This window comes from Stigmatopora argus, chromosome 5 (genome assembly GCF_051989625.1).
Source record: "Stigmatopora argus isolate UIUO_Sarg chromosome 5, RoL_Sarg_1.0, whole genome shotgun sequence".
NCBI lineage: Eukaryota > Metazoa > Chordata > Actinopteri > Syngnathiformes > Syngnathidae > Stigmatopora > Stigmatopora argus.
This window is the reverse complement of record NC_135391.1, coordinates 17,703,744-17,723,406: the sequence shown is the minus strand read 5'-3', so window position 1 is coordinate 17,723,406 and position 19,663 is coordinate 17,703,744. Positions and strand designations below refer to the sequence as shown.

Sequence of the window (19,663 nt, the reverse complement as noted above, 5' to 3'; positions counted from 1 at the left end):
GTTGTTGTCGCATATAAAACAGTGCAAGTTTCATTTTATTTAACATCTTGCCTTTCCAATTTCCATTCTCATTCTTTGAGTTAAAAATGTATATTAACATTGGCCCTTTTGGCTCAAATGTCAGGCTGTCCAATGGGGATTTGTCCCAGTGTTCTTTCTGCTTTATAATTTATTATGTGCATTTGGAATGTGTAAAATGGTTCAAATAATTAAAAAAAAGAAAAAAGATATGGACTGACATTTTGCGTCTGACGAAGTTGCTGCCAGTGTGTGGTATTTTGCACATGTATATATTTTATAGGGCCTTTTGACCACTTACTAATACAAGCAATATGTATAATGAACAAAAACAGCTAAAAAATAGCTGCGCACGATTTGGGCTCGAGTTGCGCTTTTGGCAACAGGAAGCATACTTTGATGAAGTAGCACAACTTTGGTCCTTCCCATAAGCCAGTTGAGGGATGGTTATCGATATCGGGGAGTACTGAAATATAACGCACCGGTGGGCAATATGTACTGATCTGGGTTCAAACATCTGGTCACTTAACCCAAGATGGCCACCAGCTACCCATGCCGCTGTAATCAAAGTACTGTTAATGCATTGACTTTTGTTCGAACCTTGTCCCTACTAACAGTTTTTGTAGAGGAGATTAAAAAAAATCACAGTTCATGAAATGGGAAGAGTATCACTAGTAAGCGTCTAATCCATTTGAAGCGGTTGGGTGGCAGTATATGAAGATTCATTTGCCACCAGCCCTCCAATTTTAAATGGATTGGACGTTTGTTTGTTAGGGTTAGTTGGGGTTTTGGTTGGTTTGTTTGCTTTTCGCCTATTGTGTCCCTCATGGTTTCCCTTCCCTCATGTTATCAGGTGTGTGTATTTTGTAATCAACCCGTGTCTGTCTATTTAAACCCTGTGTGTTTTTCAGTCTTTGTGGGATCGTCTGCCTTGTTTGTTACAGGCCAATTTTCAGTGCCTGCCATGTCTTTCCACGTCAGGTTTGATTTTGTTATTTATTTCGAAGTCCTTGTTATTTTCTTGACTGCCTTCCTGTATCAGTGATAAAAGTTTTGTTAGAGTACTCCACGTCGCATTTGGGTCCTTCTCTACGTTCCACGTTCAACGCCACCCTAAACATAACACTGTTAATGTCAATAGCATCCAATGAGTTCAAATGATGGCTGACCAAGACTTAGTTGGAATCAATTGAAATGTGCATAACTATGAGAGAAATTTAGTATGAGAATTTTTTTTTAAAGTTTCACTTTACTTTAAAAACGCTATATCAGTATTGGCATGGGACAGTATCATACAGCCCGATGCCAGATTTGGGAGCACAAAAAATGTATTGGTGCCACACAAGGGTTAATGAAGTACTAATATTAGTTTTGGGAAGAAAAAAGGTTTACTTTTGGACCCGTTTAAAGGACTGTTGAAAAAATGAAAAACAAAAATACAATGTACACGAGTGTAGTGTGACTGAGGAACCTTTGCTTTGACGTAAACATAATAGAGCGAGCGTCTGAATTTGAATAAGCCAGAGATGACATCTCAGCTCAAAATACCATCAATCACCAAATGGGATGGCTAAATTATGCTAAGATGTGCTAACTGATTAGCATTAACGCGCCAGCTTTCCCCCTCTACGCACCCAAGCGGAGCCGTTGCTTCCCGCGCCAACAGACAATATCATTAACCTTTGCAATTGGGGCAGCGCCGTGGAGTGCGTGGTGACCCTGATGCTCCGTGTTGCAACACAGGATAGCGCTGGGCGGGGCCCCCCGCCATTTATCATGAAAAACTAAAACACTTCATTTCGCATGGCTGGGGAGTTATGGAGCTCATTTGCGACCATCGTAAAGCTCATTATGGTCGACACAGTAGAGATACGTTGTGGCTAAAGAGGCAGCAAGCAAAATAAAGCCTGTGGGGAGTTTGTATCTTCGTGGATTTTCTCCGGGTACTCTGGTTTCCTCCCACATTCCAAAAACATGCATGTTAGGCTGATGGGACACTTTAAATTGCCCCTAAGTATGAGTGTGGGTGTGAATGGTTGTCCGTCTCCTCGTGCCCTGTGGTCGCTTGGCGACCAATTCAGGGTGTCCTTTGCCTCTGGCCCAAAGTCAGCTGGGATAGGCTCCAGCACTCCCCGCGACCCTAGTGACGATAGGGCATTTCAGAAAATGAATGAAATAATGTCTGTATGGCTTTTAAATCACTCAAGAACGAACTAATGCCTTATTATCAAACTTGCAGGGTGTTTTTAATACTATATCACCAATTTTGCTGTCATGAGGTAAAAGGTCCCAAAAAACTTTGCAATGACAATATGTTGATGCTAGAATTGGCTTGCTTTGGCGATGGTCGGAATGTATGGGTCACTTCGTGTAGATTTCAGTGTACAGTCGTACCTTTACTTACGAATGTGTCTAGGTATGACATTTTCAGGTTCAACACGGATAGATTTTGACTGCTTTTTATTCATTTTAAGACGTTAAAAAATCATTTTCTTATAATTTTCTCTCATTTTTTTGTGTTTCTCGCATTTCTCATACAAAATTGGGACACTGTTCAATTCTAAAGGGTTTAGTTAGTAGTTGTGTGAGGATCCTGGAACGAATTAGAGAATTTACATATAAAGTAATGCTCTACTTATAAAATTTTCAACTTACAAAAAAAGTTCTGGAACCGATTAATTTCGTAAGTAGAGGTACAACTGTATCTACAGGTAGATTACATTATTGACATCATGACACAGATGCTATCCTTTAGCTCACTTATGGCTGTTTGTTAGGATCAACTACAGCTGAATTTCTGAAGGCAGGCGTTACCTGATATTGCTGGTAGTTGTAGAGGTTGTTGTAGTTTGTCTGGTAGCAAGTCTGGTCGAGGTTGGAGTAGAAGGTTTCAAAGAGCGGCTCTGACTTGACCTTATTGAAAGGCCTGCTTCTGCCAGGCAAGTTTGAGCCATTCCCTGCGCCTAAAGTGAATGCAACAGACACCTGGACATTTGACACACGGCGTAATCGACAACCACCGGGAATTTAACTCTTTCTGCGTCATTGATGTTGATAGGCGTCCAATCATCCCTCTACAGTGAATTTAAATTACTTTGTCTACTGCTGTCAAGGGAAACCAATCAGTTAAGTGCCTCTGAATTACTTATTGTTATTCAAATTATAATCATCAATTTCGTCACACGCAGTTTCTGCGTGTGATGACAAGTAGGCTTTTGTGTTGTGGTAATGACGACATGGCCTATGTCCGATTATTATTATTATTATTATTATTATTATTATAAAAATAAAATAATAAAAAGTCATTAGCAAAAGTTTTCCATGTAGATTTTTTAAAAGTAATCCCAATTAAAAACAAAAATTGTAAAATTGCAATATTTATTGAACAATGATTAGACTGTTCAAATCATGGGACTCATATTGATATCCTGATATAAATTGTAATATTCACTCAGTGAAAATTGCAATCCTACCTGCCCACTCTGCACCTGTGTTGGGCTCATGGCTGGTGCTTGGTGCTGCTGCATATTGCTTCTGAAGGGCTACAAGACAAAGTTTCCCCAGTTATGTTGTTGTCGCATCTAAAACAGTGCAAGTTTCATTTTATTTAACATCTTGCCTTTCCAATTTCCATTCTCATTCTTTGAGTTAAAAATGTATATTAACATTGGCCCTTTTGGCTCAAATGTCAGGCTGTCCAATGGGGATTTGTCCCAGTGTTCTTTCTGCTTTATAATTTATTATGTGCATTTGGAATGTGTAAAATGATTCAAATAATTAAAACAAGAAAAAAAAGGTATGGACTGACATTTTGCGTCTGACGTAGTTGCTGCCAGAGTGTGGTATTTTGCACATGTATATATTTTATAGGGCCTTTTGACCACTTACTAATACAAGCAATATGTATAATGAACAAAAACAGCTAAAAAAAAATGGCTGCGCACGATTTGGGCTCGAGTTGCGCTTTTGGCAACAGGAAGCATACTTTGATGAAGTAGCACAACTGTTAATGCATTGACTTTTGTTTGAACCTTGTCCCTGGTAACAGTTTTTGTAGAGGAGATTAAAAAATCACAGTTCATGAAATGAGATGAGTATCATTAGTCGCGGTCTAATCCATTTGAAGCGATTGGTTGGCAGTATATGAACATTCATTTTCCACCAGCCCTCCAATTTCAAATGGATTGGACGTCTGTTTGTTAGGGTTAGTTGGGGTTTTGGTTGGTATGTTTGCTTTTTGCCTATTGTGTCCCTCATGGTGTCCCTTCCCTCATGATATCAGGTGTGTGTATTTTGTAATCAACCCGTGTCTGTCTATTTAAACCATGTGTGTTTTTCAGACTTTGTGGGATCGTCTGCCTTGTTTGTTTCACGCCAATTTTCCATGCCTGCCAATTTCCAAGTTCCTCGTTCCCCCATGTCTTTCCACGTCAGGTTTGATTTTGTTATTTATTTCTAAGTACAGACGCTCCCCTACTTACGAACATTCAACTTACGAACAAATGTTCGCAAGTCCAATTTTGTATTTCGCGCCTTTTTCGGAGTAGTACTTCTTTCCGCCGCTAATACCGACGCCTGGCGCTGTGAGAGCTCAGCTCACCCAGCATCTACCTTCTTCTTTGTTGCAATGCGGAAGTGCGTGAATGTATCTCCAGTGTGCAAAGAACCTTTTTCATTTGTATCATTAAATATCTCATGCATCCAATATTGAATATGGTTGGTAAAAAGCTAAAGGCTTCTATTGAGGGAGTTGCAAGGAAGAGGCAAGCCATTTCATTTGAAACGAGTGGCAATAATAACGAAGCTTGATGCGCGTGAGAGTGGTGAGCGTTGCACATTCAGTACCATTTATAAACAGAAAGATCGAGCAGCAGGACCCAAATATTGAACGTTGCACAAAGTTTGCAAATCAATTGAATGATGCCATACAGTGCTACTGCATCATTTATGATGAAAAAAAGAAGAAAACTGTGCAATCGTCATTAGGTCGCTTCTTTTGGCCAGTTTCTAATACATAAATCTCTCTCTCTACAGTACTGTACATATTCTCTCCATTTTATTAAATGTTTTTTTTCAGTACAAACCAATGCGTGTTACTTATACAAGCCTTAAACATACAAATGCACTTGTATAAACCTTCAATATACTTATATCGGCCTTAAACATAAATTATAATACAAAATATAGCACTGAATCAACTTACAAACAAATTCAACTTATGAACAATCGCTCGGAACCAATTGCGTTCGTAAGTAGGGGAGCGTCTGTACTTGTTATTTTCTTGACTGCCTTCCTGCATCAGTGGTTAACGTTTTGTTAAAGCAATCCACGTCCTCATCCCTTAATTGCTTCCTTTCATTTGGGTCCTACTCTACGTTCCATGCCCTAGACGTAACACTGTTAATGTCAATAGCAGCAAATGAGTTAAAGTGGTGGCTAACCAAGACTTAATAGCAATCAATTTAAATTCAAACAACTGTGAGAGAAATTTAGTATTTGAATTTTTTTAAAGTTTTACTTAACTTAAAAAACGTGATCTCATTTCAGTTTTGGCACGGGCAAGTATCATACAGCTCGGTGTCAGATTTGGGAGCACAAAAAAATGTATTAATAAAATAATAAAAAGTCATGAGCTAAAGTTTTTTAAATAGATGTTTTCAAAGAAATCCCAATTAAACACAAAATGGTAAAAAATGCAATATTTATTGAACAATGAGATGCTAAAGGTTTGTAAACAATTTTAATCAAAATGATAAACCAATCCAAAATACATGTAAAAAAATATTTAAAACTATGTATACATAATTCACAGGACACTGATTTAACTCATTGGCTGCCATTCACGGCAGTAGACGTGCCATCTATGTTGTCTGGAGGAGACGAATGAACCAATGAGCATTCACATCCAGTACTCCCACTTTATAGAAATTGGACATATATCCTAATTAAAGGCAGACAGACAATGAGTTACATACAAAAAATGTTTGGTCTATTTCTGTTTGTCATCCTTTTATTCATTTATTCATCTTATGATAAAGAGTTAAATAAATATATAAATAAATAAATCATAAGATTTATTCATCTTCCAAGGATTGCAAGGGGTGCCGGAGCCTATCCCAGACAACCATGGGCAACAGGCGGGTGACACCTTGAATTGGTTGCCAGCCAATTGCAGGGCACAATGAAAAGGACAACCACTCACACTCACAATCACACCGCCACTCTGAGGAAATCAAACCCAGGCTCCGCTCAGCAAAGTCGGGCGCAAAAACCACTACCCCATTAGGTGGTGTAATCCTTTTAAGGTTATTATTTTTTCTTAATTTTTTATCAATGTACAAAGCTTCATAATTAGGTACTTATGGTTAGTGGTTAAAAATACACAACCAAAAATAAAAGCTGAGTTTTCTCTGCCAAAATGTGAATAAAAAATAAATGTAAATAAATAAATGAGCATAAAAATTGGGACTTATTAGTATTCCTAATGGGGGGACTTTTTGAAATGACGACCTATTTCTTTTAGAATTTGATCATGCTCATGATAACGTTCTTCGAAATGCAATGTCACTCCAAGTCAACAGCACCACCTATCGGCAACGTGAGCACGTGCTTCTGCCATCTTTTTCTCCATCTTTTTCTGCTTTTTGTTCTCTGATCCAATGTCACTCATCTCTCCGGTCATGGCAGAGTCGCTGCGTTCTCGCCTCCTACGGCAGCGGCCTTGACTTGCCGTGTCGCACGCTCTCCAAAAAATGCTCTCTCAGATATTAGAAAGAACAATGTGTCGGCATGCGCGCCTCCCCGAGCGATCATACAATTTCCCGCACGCTGGCGTAACTTTTTAGCACTAATAACATGCATTATGTTGTGTGAAGCTATTCTCTCCAAGGACGGTGTGTTCCCAAAAGTAGTCAAAAATAACAATGTACCAACACGTTGATAAGTAATTTTCTGTGAGAATGACCACTTTTCAATGAATTGGATGTCTATTGTTGTCAATGGCAGGTAAGAATTTATTTTAGAGTGCTTTATTGTTCATTTCAGGATAATTATAGGCAATGTTCCCTCTAAGCTGCGCGCGTGCGCAATTGCGCACTACTCTTGTCTTCTCTGCGCACAGCAAATCATATGGAGCGCACAAAATAAAATCCCTTTTTTTTATTTTTTTTTTAGCTTTGAGGCCAACGCACGAACCACTCATCCGCCGGGCTGCCCATTCATAGATATTAATCATTACATTTTATTATTACTAAATCATTTATGTGTAGTAGACATACACCTGCTTTTGGCAGGTGTGATACTGGTGTGTGCCCATAGCAAGCAATGATGATGTTGCTCACACCGGTACTCAGTGTGCTCAGGGAGGTTGTCTTTCTGCCCAGACAAACAAAAAATTAGAGGGAACATTGATTATAGGTAATTTCCTGTTGATTTCGGGACAATTTAAGAAAGATTTTTATGGTAAATACAATGACCACCAACGGCACACAATAGTGAATGGAAACATTGGGGGGGGTTATATGTATCAGGCGGCCCGGGGGCGAGTGTTTAGCGCGTTGACTTCAAGCTAGGGTTCAATGCCAGATTTGCATGTTCTCCCAGGCTTGTGTGGGTTTTATCAGGTTCATCCCACATCCCAAAAAAATGCAGGGTAGGCCGGTTCAACACTCTTAATTGCCCCTAAGTATAAGTGTGTGCGTGAATTGTTATTTGTCTCCTTGTGCCCTGCGATTGGCTTGCCACCATTTCAAGGTGTGCCACATCTGGTGCTCCTAGTTGGTTGGGATAGGCTCCAGCACCCCAAGAACCCTAAGCGCTAGGGAAAATGAATGAATGAAGGTCATATGTTAAGGCCATCGTAACCCTAGGACTTCCTGTATTTTTTTAGGGGAATTGTGTGAAACAGAGGGCATGAAGCATTTTGAAAATATTTTTAGATTGGAAATGAATAGGCTGAATTGGTTTCTTGGGGCAGCTGTAAAGATTAGGGGTGATATCACATGAATTTTAGCAATGTTAGAAAGTTGGAAAATTGTTAATTGATCCAAGCGTGTGGGCTATTTGGTGTGAAATCTGACACAACTTCACTTTGTACGCTGCCAAACAATTATATCAACTATATGTTAGCTGCATTAACTCTAAAAACCGCAATACAGCAATTAAATTCTGGAAGGAGATCAGCAAATTTCTTGTTGTTAAAATGGCTTTAAAATGATTTGATATAGTAAACTAATTGGCTGCCTTGATGGCGGTAGACATGTAAATGATGCCTAACCTGCACCCGTCATCAGAGAAGAGGAGGAGGTGCCCTCGCCAGCATACAGGTCATGGATGTTGTCTGCCATGTTGGCTGTAGAGACCGGGCTGGAAGGGTTGACCGGTGTTAGGAGGTTAAATTCCGCATCCTGAACTTGCGCTCGTCTCAAGGAAACCTCAAGGAACACACACAAAAGAAAAGAAACATCAATTGTTAGCACAACCTCAGATATTGACGGCCATTGACGTCCAAAAATGTGGAGTTCAATCGTCCTTCTGCCATGTATTAATGTGAGTTCATCATCCAAAAACATGCATGGTAGGCTGATTGGACACTTTAAATTTCCCCTTAGTGGCAATTCAGAGTGTCCAATCAGTCTACCGTGCATGTTTTTGGAATGGGGGAGGAAACCAGAGTACCCAGAAGAAACCCACACAGGCCCAGGGAGAACATGCAAACTCCACACAGGTGGACCAACCTGGATTTAAACCCAGGACCCCAGAGCTGTGAGGTTGACACGCTAACCACTCATCCGCCGGGCCCGACTGAATGACTTCTAGTCATTAATTTTTTTTTAAATAAAAAGCTAAGTATCATTCATTTTTATTTTATCAGTGCTATTTTCCCGTTATTAAATGTTGTATAGCGGCCCGTTGAAGAGTGGTTAGCACGCCAGCTTCACAGTTCTGAGATCGATGGTGTAATTCCAGGTTCAGACCTCCCTGTGTGGAGTTTACATGTTCTACCCGTTCCTGCAAGGCTTTTCTCCAGGTACTCCGGTTTCCTTCCACATCCCAAAAAAACATACATGTTAGGCTGATTGAACACTCAAATTTTAGGTGTAAGTGCGATGTAAAATGGTTGCCCATCTCCTTGTGCCCTGCGATTGGCTGCCCACTAATTCAGGATGTCCCCCGCCTGATGCCCATAGTTAGCTGGGATAGGCTCCAGCACCCCCGCGACCTAAGCGATTCGTAAAAGGAATGAATCAAATAAATGTTGTATATCATCTCCATCTTAATTAATAAATATAAATATATATATAACATATTTTTTTGTTTTGTTAGTTTATAAAGTGTAAAAATATTCAAACTTAAAAAAAATACAAACAGAATATTAATCATGAGGTTTTTAAGGATTCGGAATTTGCACAATTCTTAGGTCAACAAAGTCTATTGCCATCAATACCACTAAACATGATCAATCGTGTGTGTTTGGAATTACCTGAGCCGCCATGATCTTCTGCCTCTCAGCAATTAGCTTACACTGTTCACAGTAGCAGTCTTTCCATCTGCAAAATCGTTTGTGTCCTTTGAGTAGCGACAAAACGCCATGGTTGCGGCAACGAGAGCACTTGGGCTTTCTGGGCCCTCGCTGAGTCTCGCTCATGGCCGGACGATCTCGGAAATGAAAGGTCATTCTCATCATCACGCTGATAATTCCGACCCTGTAGGGCGGAGTGGACATGTGAGCCGTCCTCCCTCAGCATGCGGACACTTGTTCTTCTCCACAAATGTGGGAGTTGTTGGTTGCGAGTGGGAGTAAGATACTCTTGCGTGATGAATTTATCAACAGAAGTGCTATTGACTTGATGAATTTGCACATAGGAGAGCTAAAAAAACAAGTTCTCATTTTTTTCTCCACCGCTTTATCCTCACTAGTGTCGCGGGGGGTGCTGGAGCCTATCCCAGCTGACTTTGGGCCAGAGGCGGGGGACACCCTGAATTGGTGGGCAGCCAATCGCAGGGAACAAGGAGACAAACAACCATTCACACTCACACTCATACCTAGGGGCAATTTAGAGTGTCCAATCAGTCTACCATGCATGTTTTTGGAATGTGGGAGGAAACCAGAGAACCTGGAGGAAACCCACGCAGAGAACATGCAAACTCCACACAGGTGGACCGACCTGGATTTAAACCCAGGACCCCAGAACTGTGAGGCCCACGTGCTCACCACTCAAGTCGCCGGGCCGCCTCCCACACAAAATTATCCGAATTGCAAATATACTTCATTTCCATTTTTGGGATGCTGTAATAAACAACGAGGCCAGCGACTTCTAATTGCAAATTCTTTAAGTCTCTCGTGTGGACAGAAGGTACAAACTTGTTTTCAAGACAATAAACATAGCGAAACAGAACATAGGTTCTGAAATGTGATATTTTTATAACTGCCGTTATGGAATGCTTAGCAAAATTTTAAAAAGGCTACATCAAATATTACTATAAGGAAATAACTGTACATTTGTTGATCAATGCTGGCAGTTTATAGTACTGTATATAACATTTGCTTGTCATTGGAGAAGTTAAATGTAAGCTTTTAAAGTGGCACAAAAATAAAGATGCTACTGCAGATGTGTATGGCTCTGTTGATATTTCAAGTAGAAAACACATTACATTTGGAAACTAATGTTGGAAACTAACTTTTTATTAAATATCAATAAAAACATTTAAGGGACTTAGATGTAAAATAATAAATAGTAAAGTAGGTTTTTTTTTAAACACCAGGTATGTGTAGCTTGAAAAAAACAACCTAGGTAGAGCAGTAAAAAAAAGGAGAATAAGCTGATTTTTAAAACTAATACGTACATGTTAAAACATTTCCCCTGAAAAACAATGTATAGCCATGCTTATTTAATTTGAAAGAAATATGCATTTTTGGGTTAATTATAACCAAATAGGGCACACAAATTCTAACAAGACAGAGACATAATATTTAGACCATGGGTGGTCAATGGTCAATACCTAGATTGCGATCTACCAGTAGAAAGCCAGGGTACTACTGGTAGATCGCACGACAATTGTCAGGCCCAGGGCCAGACAGGTGGGTGGTTGCTCCTGTGACCCAATCACAGATCCAGCAGTTTATGTGTTACGCAATGGCAGGTGCAGCTCATCAAACATCAAGAACTATTTCAATCAAAATCAATCAAATCCTTTATTGTCATTATACACAGCTGCGTATAACGAAATTGGTGGTGCTACTCCACAAAGTGTGTTTTTCCCAGTAAAAACATAAGTAAGTGATTTAAAAATGTAAAAAAAGTCAGCGGGGGCCAAATCCAGTTCTCGAGAGCCCCATATCCAGTTAGTTTTCCCATGTCACCCTCCACCAACACACCTGAATCAAATAATCGGGATCGGTATGAAGCTTCTGGATAGCTTGGTGATTATTTGATCATTTGATTCAGGTGTGGTAGAGGAGGGAGATATGGAAAACAGACTGGATAGGGGCTCTCAAGGACTAGACTTGGCCACCCCTGATTTAAGCCAACCAGAGCTTTACCATGTTGCTTGATCGTCTTAATCAGTTCACTTTTAAGTACCTTCTCGCGTTTCCGCCTTGCTTCGTCTTGCCTGATCTTCGACCTCTTGTTTTTGCTATCGACCTCCCCGCTAGGTAAGATGACTGCTCTACGCTGGCACTACACAACCGACACTCATAATAATCAGAAAACTCCACGTCGTGCTTGTGTGTTTGCCTGCTTTATGAATAAGGCATAATATTTCCAGTAAGCTAGTGCATGACTCGGGAGTTGATTTTCACCCTCGTTACCTCTCACTCCCATACATGTTGATAAATCTCGCAACGGAATCTATTGTGAGTTACATCGACATACCTAATTGCTGAACTTTGTCAGGAGCCTGGAAAAAAGGTAGATCGCAGGAAGTTGACTGCCTGAAAAGTAGATTTTGGAGCAAAAAAGTTTGAACAAAACTTGTGTACATCATACAAATACTTGTATAAGGCAGTGTTTCCCAACCTTTTTTGAGCTGTGCCACACTTATTGCATTGAAAAAATCCCAAGGGACATTTTATTTTTACAAAATAATAATAATAATAAATAAAACATTGTACGTGATTATCAGAAACATTTGTCTTCATCCACCCAAAAACAAAATTAACAATGATTTTTTTAAACCAGCAAATCAGTGCCGACTTTGTCCGAGCGTCTCTGAACGCACCGTTGCCTAGCAACCGAGCAGGCTAACTTTACTCTTTTGTCTTCTTGCCATGCCTAAAAAAGAGAAGAAACAAGAAGAAAAGAAGAAAAAGCAGAGTCATGTCGTTCACGTCCAACAAGAAGATCCTGGAAATAAAGAGAAGAATTTGTATCTGCAACAAATAAGGTTTTTGCACGAGGATCTTGAGAGGTGAGTCGAAAACTTGGACAGACGACGACAAAGACGGATTGGTAATGATTGACGAGTCCAGACAGAAGCTGAGATGCCAGCGCCTGGAGAAGGAAAAAACGCGTCTGGAGCGTCGGTGCGTCTCCCTGGAGACGGAGAGGAAGGACACGGTGGAGTACCTGAAGAAGGAGCTCCTGGACAAGGACGACGAGTTGGAGCGGCTGACGGAGCGGCTGGACCAAAGTCTGCAGGAAGCTCAGGAGGACCGACAAGTTCTCAAGCAACGGATGGAAAAGGAGATCCGGGAACTTCGGGAACACGTCCACCGCCTGGAGGGGGACAACGCCGGACTAAGTAAGATTTAAAACCTGCTTGGTGTCATTGATGGCGATAGCGGTCCAATCCATTTGGACTGGGATAGATGACAGCCATGGAAAACGCATTGGCGTCATTGACACATGAGTTAATCCTTCATAGGACAAGTTACTAGTTTTGGTACACCCAACTTTAATATGCGTATGTTTTTTTAAATATATTATTGCATTTTTTTAGTAGCAAAGACTTTCATTCATACATTAGCCATACCAGTCATCCTTACGGGCGACCTGGCGGACTAGTGGTTAGTGCGTCGGCCTCACAATGGAGGACCTGGGTTCAAATCAGGTCGTTCTACCATCTGTGTGGAGTTTGCATGTTCACCCGGGGGTGCGTGGGTTTTCTTCGGGTACTCCGGTTTCCTCCCACATTCCAAAGACATGCATGGTAGGCTGATTGGGCACTCTAAATTGCCCCTAGGTATGAATGTGAGCGTGAATGCTTGTTTGTCTCCTTGTGCCCTGCGATTGGCTGGCCATCGCTTCAGGCTGTCCCCTGCCTCTGGCCCGAAGTCAGCTGGGATAGGATCCAGCACCCCCCACAACCCCAGTGAGGATAAAGCGGCTCAGAAAATGAGATGAAATGAGTTATCCTCAAGGGCTGCGGGGGTGCAAAGTCGCATCGCCAGCCAACTTTGGACAGTAGACAATAACACCCGGGATTGGTTGCCAGCCAATCACAGGGCAGAATGAGATAAACAACTCTTCATGGGCACCTTCATGCCTAGGAACAATTTAGATAAGGGATGAGCAAACTATTACACAAAGGGCCAAAGTGGGTGCGGGTTTTCGTTCCAACCCATCAAGAGGACACCTTTTCACCAATCTGTGGTGCAATTAGTGGATTACAGGCAAGTATTTCTTGTTTCCACAGAAACCAAAATCTAAAACTCTAAGACTGTGCTACATTGGTTAGAACAAAGACTAGGATTGCCCACCCCTGATATGGAGAGATCAACCAGACTAGTACGCACGTTTTTGGGATGTGAGAGGTAACTGAAAATAGCAGGAAGAAACCCAAACAGGCCTGGGGAAAACATGCAAACTCCACACAGGAAGGTCAGAACCTGCCAGGGATTGAACCCTTGATCTCAGAGCCGTGAGGCGGATGTTATAACCACTCGTTCACTTTGCTGCGCTAATAATTTTATAAACCATTAAAATGTTCGTGACTAAGTTTACTCTGAAATGCAATATCTAGAGAAATTGCATTGGGTTACTTTGCTTAACACAGTTTTGCAGGTTGCTTCCTGTTCATTTTGGGTGAATTACAAGTGATTTCCTGTTGATTTTGGGGCATTCCCGAACCACTTCCTCCTCAATTGACTTCAATTCCATGTCAATTATTGTTGCTTACCGTATTTTGTCGCATATAAGCCGTATTTGTCCCTCAAAAAATGAATACTGAAACCAGGGTACGGTTTACATGCGCATATAAAAGACGACATGCAGGAAAGGTGACAAAGACGAAACGACATAACGTGAGACAATGCGATACGGTCATTTATTTCAAAATAGAGAAATGATAATCAGATAAAACGCTAAACAAATTTCCCTAAGTCCATCTGCTCCTAGCTGATAGGCTGATGGCGGTAGAGTGCTTTGAGAAGCAGAAAGAGCAGCTGATGTCTGACATGGCGGCCGCACAAAAGAAGCTGACCGACCAAGAAGAGGAGCACGCAGACGCCCTTTGTGGTGCCAATAAGAAGGCTCATCTGGAAAAGTGCAGGTAAAAACAAATTAGTGGTTAGCCCGGCAGCCTCACAGTGGGAGACCTGGGTTCAAATCCAGATCGGTCCTCCTGTGTGGAGTTTGCATGTTCTCCCCGGCCCTGTGTGGGTTTTCTCTGGGTATTTCGGTTTCCTCCCACAATCCAAAAACATGCAGGGTAGGCTGATTGGCACTCTAAATTGCCTCTAGGTATGAGTCTCATAATTATACACAAAGGGTAGTCAGACAGAATGCCAGGTTTAATTTCTTGTCCACCTGCAGATTTTTTTTCCTTTTTGCAGTTCTTTTCAGTGGAATGTAAAAAAAAAATCTCTTTATTCCAATTGACTGCACAGTGACACATCTACCACGTCTAAACATCCAAACAATCCAAAGTTTGGTAAACTACAGTTTCTTTCCAAAACATTTCAAAAGATCATTCTATTAAACATATTGTATATATTTAAGAGACAAAAAACATCCAAAATATAGAAGTATTTTGTTGATGGATATCAGAAAAACATTGTATATTGTAAACAAGCAACTCCAAAAGAGTTTCATTGGCATTTGAAGAAAAAGCCCACATGGTCCAAACCAAAAATGTGAGGTACCGTATTTTTACGACTATAAGGCGCACATTAAAGTTTTAAATTTTCTCCAAAATAGACAGGGCGCCTTATATATGGACCAATACTAAAATTGTTATCACGATAAAATAAAATAAATCAGTCAATAGGGTACACCATCCTCTACAGCTCTCACAACTACGGCAAGCAGCCCCCTACTCTACTATTTTCCCCGTAGAAAAAGTACTGCGCAGTGACTGCTGGGATATGTAGTCATACCTGTCAACCTCTGCCGATAACTGCCCTTATAAATGATTATGATTCCCCTTACAAACCCCCCAAAAACCTTACAAACACCGTACGACTCGTACGGTGTTTGTAAGGTTTTTGGGGGGTTTGTAAGGGGAATCATAATCATTTATAAGGGCAGTTATCGGCAGAGGTTGACAGGTATGTGTAGTTCTTTTGTCAATACACCCAATGGATTGTGGCCTGTATACATCGGCATTAACACAGCTTTACGAAGCATGGAAAACAGCGTTGGAAAAGTTACGCTAGCTACTAGCTAGCTACTATTTGCGAATGTATTGTGGCCGCCTGGACGAACGTATAAAACTCAGCGTTTTCGATGACTCGTTTGGACAATTGTTTAATTCGGACACAGAAAATGAGGACTTTGATGGATTTGTGGGTGATGATGACGTGAGTACATTGTAAATTGACTAGATAAAGTCCAACCAAACTCAGTTTTGCTTCCGTTGCCTTTATAAAAACGGGTTTTTAGCATGTGGGTTTAGCGTGTTTGTTTAAACTGGTGTATGTTTTGCCATGCCTGGCTGCGTCTATAAAAACGGTGCGTCCTTTGTGTGTAAAATACAGAAATAGCACTCGTTATTGACACTGCGGCTAAAAATATGATGCGCCGTATAGTCGTGAAAATACGGTATATGGCAATAGAATACTTATATGAAATCAATTACTGACTTTCCATTTACCCAGGTTTTATTTCTGAAAAAAAATCCTTGTGTGGGCAGGCTAGAGAAGGCGCTTGAAACAGCAGCGGCGGATGCAGCATCGGCGATAGATCGTCTGGTGGAGGAAAAGTTGCCTGAGGCCAGTAGGCGGGTGGCGCTAGAGAACCGTGAAGTGACGGCGCGCTACGCCCACCTTTGCGAGAGGGCTCACCAGCTGGCCCGGGAGAACCACACCCTCAGGCAGCAGAGGGGCCACGCGGATGTTGAAGTGGCCGTTCTGGAAGAAACCGTAGCCAAAATGGCCAGACGCAGCTGTGTCCGCAAGAAGGTCGGCAATTTTAATTTCCATGTTTGCGATGATTGAAAAGTAGGTATTGATAACCTCTCGCCACTAGGTGGTGCAGCAGCTGGAGGCCGACCTGGAACAACGGTGCACTGAGCTGGAGGCCCTCAGGTTCAGATTGCAGGGTCATCTTCATTGTACAACAGATTGTCCTCAATTAGTTTGAAAGGGAGTTCAATTTTGGTGATGATATACAATGATTGTACTTAATGCCGTAGTTAAAACAGGTCTTTAATTATGACAAAACATTAAATAAAATATGGGGGGAATTGGACAATTTTAAGCTCTAAGAAACATTTGAAGTAGAGTGCGACTTGACAATTTAAGTTTTGACGTATAACATTCAAGTTGACATAGCTCATTTTATCAACTTGAGTTATAAATACTAAAAATAAGTGGGTATTAAAAAGTCAATATTTTAAGTTAGAACAATATTGGGGGAATTTTTATTTTTTGCTGTTCCATTCCCATGTAGAAAAGGCCACGCCTGTGCATTCAGTCATTTGGAGGCGGAGCTACATGAGGCACAGAAGAAGATTGGCCAACTGAAGGAGGTGATCAACGCCCTTAAGCCGTCACTTTCGGTAACGTTTCAACAAAATGACAAATTGATTTGTACTTTTAAAAGCCAAAGTAAAAAATGATACCAACTATAATATAAATGTAATTTTTTCTCCCAAAGCTTGGCATACATTTTAAAAGAATATGTATGGATTAATATCTACATAAAAAGATAAGACACCTCACTTGATGAATTTTGAACGCAATACAAGCAGCCCAGTGGACATGTGGTTAGTGCTATGGCCACAGAGTTCTGAGATCGAGATTTCGATCCCAGGTCTAGACTTTCCTGTGTGAAGTTTGCATGTTTTCCCCATGTGGGTTTTGTGCGGGTACCCTGGTTTCCTCCCAGATCCCAAAAATATGCACAGTAGGCTGGTTGAACACTAAATTGTACCTATGCATGAATGCAAGTGTGATTCTGGGTGTTCTCCACCTGGTGTCCATAGTTAGCTGGGATAGGCTCCAGCACCTCCCGCCAATCCTTGTGAGGACAAACGGTACAGAAAATGAATGCACTACACTGGTTCGTTGTCATCTGACGGGTGTGCATACTTTGTCCACTTACCTGATGCAGGATGAAGATGTGCTCCAGTGGAAGCAGCAGGCTCAGAAGCTCCTCGCTAGCACCCCCTGCACCATCATAAATCGGTAGAAGCTGCTGCTTGGTTTCTCTAAAATTTGTCGAAATTCCCTTTGATACACCTTGTTTGTCATTTTGCTGCATTTAGGACAGGAAAGAGGGGCCGTGCGCGACCTGCTCGGGAAGGCAAAAACGTTCCATCGCGCAGGTTTGTGACCTCACAATTTGAGTTTTACAGCAAAGAAAGGTAAACATTTTAAACATCACTCTTTTAATGCAAAGGAAAGCACACCAGAAGACAACTAGCATTATCAGTGTCGAGCCATTTAACACAAACTCATCTCTCTTTTTCTGAACCGCTTTATCCTCAGAGTCGTGGGGGGTGCTGGAGCCCATCCCAGCTGTCTCCAGGCCAGAGGCGGGGGACACCCTGAATCGGTGGCCAGCCAATCGCAGGGCACAAGGAGACAGACAACAATGCACACTCACACCCATATCTAGGGGCAATTAAGAGTGTCCAATCAGCCTACCATGCATGTCTTTGGAATGTGGGAGGAAACTGGATTACCCGGAGGAAACCCACGCAGGCCCGGGGAGGACATGCAAACTCCACATGATGTACATGACCTGGAGTTGAACCCAGGACCCCAGTGAGGCCGACGCGCTAACCACTTGCGCCACCGGGCCGCCTCTGACACAATCAAAACAACAAAATCTATAGAACAAGGCTAATGTAACGAAAATCTTTTTGAAGGATGAAATTATTGGCTGCCTTTGACGGCGGATCGATATGAACTAGCCAGGTCGTGCTATTGTGCATGCGTATAAACTGATTGCTAACTCATCGGCTGTCATTGACAGTGAGTCTTCCAAATTTGAAGTGGTAGGCTCCCACTACAAATTGAATTGATTACTACAGTTAATGATTGGACATTTTTGATCAAACTATTTTAGATGACGATTTAGATGACTAATTCATTCATTTCCTGTAACGCTTATCCTTGCAAGGATTGCCGGAATGATGGAGCCTAGCCCTGCTAACAACGCACAGGAGGCAGGGTTCACGATGAACTGCCATTTAAACCGGAGTACCTGGAGAAATCCCACACAAGCTCAGAGAAAACATGCCAACTCCACATAGGTAGTTCCTGACCTAGAATCAAAACTTCGATCTCAGAACTGTGAGCCTGACGCACTAAACATTCGGCCACTAGATGACTCATAACATTATATATTAAACAATTTCCTAATGAAGACTACAGTAGACATCAAATGACACCTGTTCCAAGACACAATATGATTGGCAAGACTGAATCAGACTGTCCAACAAGTGTCCAACATTCCATGAGTACCCGTGGACTACATCAATGATTTGAATGTGCTACAATTGAGGCACAACACAAAAAGAGACTTGATAAAAGTTTCTTTTTAAGGTTGAAAGACACACTGAACTATGTGCAAGTCAACAGAAAAAAATGATTTTTATTCACTGTTGTGGCAAACATCACAAATCAAATCATATTTCGACATCCAACTCGAACACTAACAACTTCTTGAGTAACTTGCTTAATCCATGTTAACTCACTGGCTGCCACCCCTCCCAGTCCAAATGAATCGAACGTCTGTCATCATCGATGGCAATAAAACAAGCAAATTTACACTTAGACGTTTATTGATTAATGAGAACGTGATTATCATCACACAAAAAAAGGTGTCAATCTCATTGACAACAAAAGCAGAAATGACAACACAAGACTATTCTATAGTATATACAAAAAAAACTGTGGATGTATTTTAAAAACTATACTTTGATAAATACTTTTACGACTTCATGTGATTTTTATATACTCATTGGAAAAATACTGCAGTTTATTTAAAATAGATAAAGAATTGATAGAAAAGTGGCCTGTAGATCAGCACTATGTACACTTGACTGAAGTAATCAACTGAATGAAAACGGGGGAAATGTTCACCCAAAAATGGAGGCACCAGTTGGTTAAACTGAGAAATCAGGAAGTCAACAAAAAAATGACAAAGTCCTATGTCCGCCGATTAATCGAAGGCGCCCCTGCGAGTGGGGCTCGGCGACTTCTTGCGGACCATCCGAGGGGTTCCCTGAGAATCGCGTCAAAGCCGTCACGGTG

General features: G+C 41.3%; 3 protein-coding genes across 5 annotated transcripts in view; 1 reads left to right on the top strand and 2 right to left on the bottom strand.

The window, feature by feature from the left end:
- The window catches only part of LOC144074943 (doublesex- and mab-3-related transcription factor 1-like), a 29,595-nt gene extending 19,868 nt beyond the window's left edge, over window positions 1-9,727 (bottom strand). The window contains exons 1-4 of one of the 2 annotated variants that reach the window (XM_077601650.1): window positions 9,500-9,727; window positions 8,294-8,450; window positions 3,492-3,560; window positions 2,833-2,981 (exon numbers count right to left, since the gene is read on the bottom strand). In XM_077601650.1, coding sequence (XP_077457776.1) covers window positions 2,833-2,981; window positions 3,492-3,560; window positions 8,294-8,450; window positions 9,500-9,703 — 579 coding nt within the window. In that variant the 5' untranslated portion in view covers window positions 9,704-9,727. The remainder of the gene's footprint in view (window positions 1-2,832; window positions 2,982-3,491; window positions 3,561-8,293; window positions 8,451-9,499) is intronic. The other variant, XM_077601651.1, reaches the window with a different exon arrangement.
- Window positions 9,728-10,616: 889 nt separating this feature from the next.
- cfap157 (cilia and flagella associated protein 157) lies at window positions 10,617-18,867 on the top strand. Its single transcript, XM_077600762.1, has 11 exons — window positions 10,617-10,655; window positions 11,545-11,674; window positions 12,303-12,429; window positions 12,491-12,762; window positions 14,358-14,511; window positions 16,093-16,360; window positions 16,428-16,486; window positions 16,851-16,959; window positions 17,514-17,587; window positions 17,668-17,727; window positions 17,891-18,867. The coding sequence occupies exons 1-11, from the start codon at window positions 10,617-10,619 to the stop codon at window positions 18,018-18,020; spliced, it is 1,422 nt and encodes a 473-aa protein (XP_077456888.1). The 3' UTR covers window positions 18,021-18,867.
- Window positions 18,868-18,981: 114 nt separating this feature from the next.
- The window catches only part of kank1a (KN motif and ankyrin repeat domains 1a), a 43,393-nt gene continuing 42,711 nt past the window's right edge, over window positions 18,982-19,663 (bottom strand). For both annotated transcript variants that reach the window (XM_077599817.1, XM_077599818.1), the window contains exon 12: window positions 18,982-19,634. In XM_077599817.1, the coding sequence (XP_077455943.1) occupies window positions 19,572-19,634 (63 nt within the window). In that variant the 3' untranslated portion in view covers window positions 18,982-19,571. The remainder of the gene's footprint in view (window positions 19,635-19,663) is intronic.